This window comes from Priapulus caudatus, unplaced genomic scaffold, assembly GCF_000485595.1.
Source record: "Priapulus caudatus unplaced genomic scaffold, Priapulus_caudatus-5.0.1 Scaffold2229, whole genome shotgun sequence".
In the NCBI taxonomy this organism is placed as follows: Eukaryota; Metazoa; Priapulida; class Priapulimorpha; order Priapulimorphida; family Priapulidae; genus Priapulus; species Priapulus caudatus.
This window is the reverse complement of record NW_014579290.1, coordinates 37,230-43,539: the sequence shown is the minus strand read 5'-3', so window position 1 is coordinate 43,539 and position 6,310 is coordinate 37,230. Positions and strand designations below refer to the sequence as shown.

Genomic DNA, 6,310 nt, shown 5'->3' with positions numbered 1-6,310 from the left:
ATAGATGATAATTCTGTACAACTATGAACGATGGTACGATGAGTGAGTATAGGTGTAGTATACCATCATAGATGATAATTCTGTATAACTATGAACGATGGTACGATGAGTGAGTGAGTATAGGTGTAGTATACCATCATAGATGATAATTCTGTATAACTATGAACGATGGTACGATGAGTGAGTGAGTATAGGTGTAGTATACCATCATAGATGATAATTCTGTATAACTATGAACGATGGTACGATGAGTGAGTGAGTATAGGTGTAGTATACCATCATAGATGATAATTCTGTATAACTATGAACGATGGTACGATGAGTGAGTATAGGTGTAGTATACCATCATAGATGATAATTCTGTATAACTATGAACGATGGTAAGATGAGTGAGTGAGTATAGGTGTAGTATACCATCATAGATGATAATTCTGTATTACTATGAACGATGATACGATGAGTGAGTGAGTATAGGTGTAGTATACCATCATAGATATAACCTTTGTATAAACTATGAACGATGCGTACGCATGACGTGTGAGTATAGGTGTAATACCATCATAGATTGATAATTCTGTATAACTATGAACGATGGTACGATGAGTGAGTGAGTATAGGTGTAGTATACATCATAGATGATAATTCTGATAAACTATGAACGCGTGGTACGATGAGTGAGTATAGGTGTAGTATACCATCATAGATGATAATTTTGTATAACTATGAACGATGGTACGATGTAGTGAGTGAGTATAGGTGTAGTATACCATCATAGATGATAATTCTGTATAACTATGAACGATGGTACGATGAGTGAGTGAGTTAGGTGTAGTATACCATCATAGATGTATAATTCTATAACTATGAACGTGTACGATGAGTGAGTATAGGTGTAGTATACCATCATAGATGATAATTCTGTATAACTATGAACGATGGTACGATGAGTGAGTGAGTATAGGTGTAGTATACCATCATAGGATTATAATTCTGTATAACTATGAACGATGGTACGATGAGTGAGTGAGTATAGGTGTAGTATACCATCATAGATGATAATTCTGTATAACTATGAACGATGGTACGATGAGTGAGTGAGTATAGGTGTAGTATACCATCATAGATAAGTTCCGCTCCAGTCTCTGGACAGCTTGTGCGACCCCACCTCACGTACACGGCTCCTCCTTCTCCGCTGCTCGCGTTCTTACTGCCAGCAAGTACTAGCGGAGAGAAAGAGTTACATTAACTCCTAGCAGAGAGAAAGAGTTACATTAACTCCTAGCAGAGAGAAAGAGTTACATATACTGTAGCTAGCTGAGTGAATAGCATCGGACTGGTTGTATAGTTGATCGCCACATAACAGAATGAATGCGGAGAATTAAGCGTGCGTAATATAAACACGTTGCGTCTAAAACGGCGCCAGAAATTTAAATATACACCAACGAATAAAACGAGCGATGAGCAGCGCCCTCAGGCGGCGCGCACGCGAACTCACACGCGTCGCTGGCGAGCATGTCGACGCGACGTCGCAAGTTCTCGATCTCTTCGCCGAGAGTAACGCCGCCAGATGTCACCACCGTCGATTCCGCCGTCTCGACGGCTGTGGCGTTGGTCCCTAGCCGCGACAGCGGCCATGTTTCATTCTCGTCTGCTCGTCGCTTTCGTCGGCTGTGAGGCGGTGCTTCGTAGCCGTCGTTGCGATTTTGGAGAGCAGCCAATAGTAGAGTCTTCATTTCATTTGCGTCCGATTTCTGAAACGACGAAAAAGCACGATTTTTCGTCGACTATTTTTAAGCAGTCGTTTTTTGAGCAGTCGTTTTTTTATGAAGTTGTGGTTGAAGGGTCAATGTAACTGTCTTGTTAGTAATGACTAAATCAACTATATATTTAGGGAAATCTTCCATGGATTTTGTATATAACCAGTCCTGTGTGTGTGTGTGTGTGTGTGTGTGTGTGTGTGTGTGTGTGTGGTGTGTAGTGGTGTGGCCTTCGCACGCACGTGTGTGTGTGTGCGTGTGCGCGCGAGACGCGTGGTGTGTAGGTGTGGTGTGCGCCAGCGCGTGTGTGTTGTGTGCATGCTCTGCTTGTGTATATGTGTAGGTGTGTGTGGCGTGCGCGCGTGTTGTGGCGTCGCAGTGTATATGTGTAGGTGTGTGGTGTGTGTGTGTGCGTGAGCGTTGTATAAATAGTAGTGTTGTGTGTGTCCAGTGCAGCCGCGTGTGTTGCGTGCGCGTATATGTGTAATGTTATGTGTGCGTGTGTGTGTGTGCGTGACGTGTATATATGTAGTGTGTGTGTGTGCGCGGTATATTTGGTAGGTGTGTGTGACGGCGCGTGATATGTGTATGGTGTGTGGTGGTGTGCGTGCGCGTGTAATATGAGGGTCGTTGTGTGCGCGGGTATATGTGTACGGTGTGTGTGCTTTGCGCGCGTGTGTGCGGTGCGCGTGTATAATGTCGTACGGTGTTGTGTGTGTGTGTGCGTGAGCGGTATAGATATGTAAGGTGTGTGTGGTTGCGCGCGCGCGCTGTGTGGCGGTGCGCGGTATCATGTGTAAGGTGTGGTGTTGTGGTGCGCGCAGTGTGTGTGTGCGTGCGAGAGTGTATATGTTACCATCTCGCTATTGTAACATGTGTGTATGGGATTGTATCATGTTACAGACGATTTTTGTAGAGGCACGGTCGGAGAGATCCCGATTGGTGTAGACACACTAATTCGTAATAGGTTCGTCTAATGTTATAACTGCTTCGTGTGTATTCTCTCACACCTGTTTCTGTTTCGTGCTTGCTTCGCGCTTGAAGGAGGATGTCAGACTGCCTCTTGTGCGAGCGTAAGGCGAGTAGCGAATAACTTCAAAGTAGCGATAAGCACGTATTTGTTGTAAGCAGACTAGAATGCGCCCTTATATTGTAGGTTGTGTGTGTGCCGGCGCGCTAGTGTGTGTGTGCGGGGCGCTGTAATGTGTAGGCGTGGGTAGTGTTGGCGCGCGCCTGTGTGTGGTGCGTGTATATGTGTAGGTGTGTGTGTGTGCGCGCGCGTGTGTGTGCGTGCGCGTGTATATATGTAGGTGTGTTACAGTTAACCATCATGTAAGGTGATATACCATCGCGTGGAGCTCGGCTTGCAGCTGCTGCAGTGCTAGCTCGTGAGTGAGCACGCTTCTTGCCTCTTCACCTTCTACTGCTGCAGTGATTCAGCAAATCAATTTCTATTGTCTTCTATCCATTCAACTCGTCATCGCATCGATCCACCTCCCATCTATCCCATCCGAATCCAGCAATCAATCTCAGCCAATCCATCCATTCATCCTGATCCATCCATCCATCGCATTCATCCCATTCATCAATCCATCATCCATCCATTTCATCCATCCATCCACTCCATTCCAGGCCATCCATCTATCTATCTACTCCATTTATCCCATCCACGCCATCCATCTACTCTATCCTATCTATCTATCCTATCTATCCGTCATCTATCCTTATCTATCGTAGCATCCCATCCATCCATCCATCCATCAGACTCACAAATGCATCCTATTATCGAGCCATTCAATCCACCCTAATTTTAGTCGTGATCTCTCCATAATTGTTCCCAAATCAATTAATTGCATATTCATCAATCCATGTGCTTCCACTCCCATCCATATGTATCTATCAAAAATACTCAAATCCCCAAATCACATCTATCTCAAGATATTGTATCATTCTATTCCACTTGTCTCATCCAATAACCATCCCTTCTCATTTTCTCCAATCTCGATCTATCCATTCCCTACCATCCTCCTTTCATCATATCCATTGCATCCATTATCCATGCTATCCATCCATCCATCTATCATCCATTCTATCCATGCATCCATCTTCGTCCATATCCTTATCCATGCATGCCATTTCCATCTATTCTCTACTCCAGTCCAGCCATCTATTCACTCCATTCCATCATTCCATTCCATCCATTCCATCCAATTTCATCCATCCATCCATCCTGTCATCCATCCATCCATCCGATTCCATCCTATCTCATCCATTCCATTCTATCGCATGCATGCATCCATGCATCATTCCATCCATCCATACATTTATATCTATTCCATTCATCCATCATTCCATACTCCATCCATTATCTCCATCTTTATCCATCCATCCATCCATCCATATTCCATTCCATGCAGTCCATCCATCCATTCAATCTCATCCTATTCATCCTATCCTCCATCCATCCTTTTCATCCATTCTCATCCATCCTATCATCTATCCATTCTCCATCTCATTTCCATGGTCATCCAGTTGTATTCCCTTCCATCCAATCATCCATCCCTATGCATCTCATGCATTCCATTCCATATCCTATTTTTCATTCTCTTCTCCAGTCCATCTCATCCCATTTCATCTTCATTCCAAGCAGTTCTCATTCATTCCAATTTCTATTTCATCCATCTCCGTGCCATCCAATCCATGCTCATCATCCATCCATGCCATCCAACCATCGCATCCTATTCCAGTTCCATCCATCCATCTCATGCCATCTCATATCCATCTTCATCCATTCCATTTCCATTCTCATCATCCATCTCATCCATCCAAGTCCATCCATGTCCATCCATTCCATCCATATTCTCATCTCGATCTTCATCCATCCATTCCATCCATCCACTTCCATCCATCTCATTCCAATCCTCATTTCCATCCATCCTATCCATCTCATCGCATCCAATCCTATTCTCATCCATTCTCATCCATAACATTCCATCCATCCATTCTTTTCATGCCATTCCAATTTTCCCATCCTCATCATTTCCATATTCCATCCAATCTCCATTTCCATCTTGCAGTCCATCTGTCCTATCCATTCGCTATCCATCCATCCAAGTGCTTCCATCCATTCCATTCCATCTCCAGTCCATCCATCCTATCCATCCATCTCATCCATCCACTCAAACTCCCCGAAGTACGTCATATATTCCATTCTCCCTCTCGATCAATAACGCATACCAGTCGACTGCCAGGATTTTATCTCATCTCAATTCCACTATACATTGACCATCTTGATAATCATCCATTCCATTCATCTACATGCCACTCAATCCATCCATACATCCATCCATCCATTTATCTATCCATCCTTTATCCATCCATCCTTCTTCCTGATTCCTCTGTTATATCATTTCTCATTATCTATCCTATCCCTCTATCATACCTTGACTACCGCATGCATCTCATGTTTATTTGCTAGGTCCTCCCGTTAATTTTAGCGCCGCGTGCCAATTCGCGGCAACTCGCTCAAACCTACGGCTCGACCAATGAGGCCCACGAAAACAGGCGAAGCCACGAGCAAAGGCCAAGCCAATGTGCCTCCGCCTAATTGTGATTTCCCGTGTCTGAAGCTGATCTTGCCGTTGGCCGCCCAGAACTGCCTAAGGTCAAACACGCAGCTCCGTGGTGGCTGAGGGTTGGTACTGCTGCGTGCCGCTGCTGCTCGCTGCTAGTTGTTGGTATGTTTGCGTAGCTGACTGTTGGCTTAACTAGCTGGCTGGCTGGCTGTTGTTGTTGCTGTTTATGTTTGCTTCTTCTTCTTCTTCTTCTTCTTCTTCTTCTTCTTCTCCTGCTGCTGCTGCTGCTGTTGTTTTTGCTGAAATATCTTCTCACAAGATCGCTCTCTGTCTCTCTAGGATCCCCTTCGCAGTATATGGCGAGGCGAGGAGATCCGCCAGGGCTTATATAGGTACCGTCATGCTGCCTCAGTTTCAGGCGCAGTGACGCGGATGTTCGTGATAGGCTGATACGCTCGCTACTAAAAGCTGATGATATCACCATCAACCGGAACTAAACACCTTACTTTATTCTATTTATCCGCCTCTCGCCCTCTCTCTCTCTTGCTCTTCCCCCCTCTCTCTCTATATATATATTTGTGTGTGTGTGTGTGTGTGTGTGTGTGTGTGTGTGTGTGTGTGTGTGTGTGCNCGCGCGCACGAGTTTTAAACAACAGCAACATCTTTATCTTATGTCATCTTTGCAATCCACTTATGAAAGAACTTAAAGTTAATCCACAGTGTGATATCGAACGCCTGACATGCCCTTGTCGTCGTTACTATGCAGGAAAGCACGCGTGCTCTGCCGCGACAGGTGAGATAAGGTGAGAGAGGGGACAGCTGTGGGAATGTGATTGCCGTGATAGTTAAACACGCGAGTGAGTAAACACACGAAGAACACAGGACTGCAGTGTCATCGCTGCACAGCGCGATATGCAGTTTGGCACGGTGGAAAAAATCAACGTCGGAGATGAATTAACGAACGCATTAGAAAGTTAT

The 6,310-nt window shown here is 44.8% G+C and overlaps 1 protein-coding gene across 1 annotated transcript in view; it reads right to left on the bottom strand.

Annotated features, from left to right (window-relative positions):
* LOC106818421 overlaps nt 1–3,189 on the bottom strand; it is a 23,213-nt gene extending 20,024 nt beyond the window's left edge. Inside the window, exons 1-4 of the mRNA XM_014823132.1 lie at nt 3,104–3,189; nt 1,496–1,751; nt 1,116–1,220; nt 486–511 (exon numbers count right to left, since the gene is read on the bottom strand). Of these exons, the coding sequence (XP_014678618.1) occupies nt 486–511; nt 1,116–1,220; nt 1,496–1,751; nt 3,104–3,106 (390 nt within the window). The 5' untranslated portion in view covers nt 3,107–3,189. The remainder of the gene's footprint in view (nt 1–485; nt 512–1,115; nt 1,221–1,495; nt 1,752–3,103) is intronic.
* Between the last annotated feature and the right edge of the window lie 3,121 nt (nt 3,190–6,310).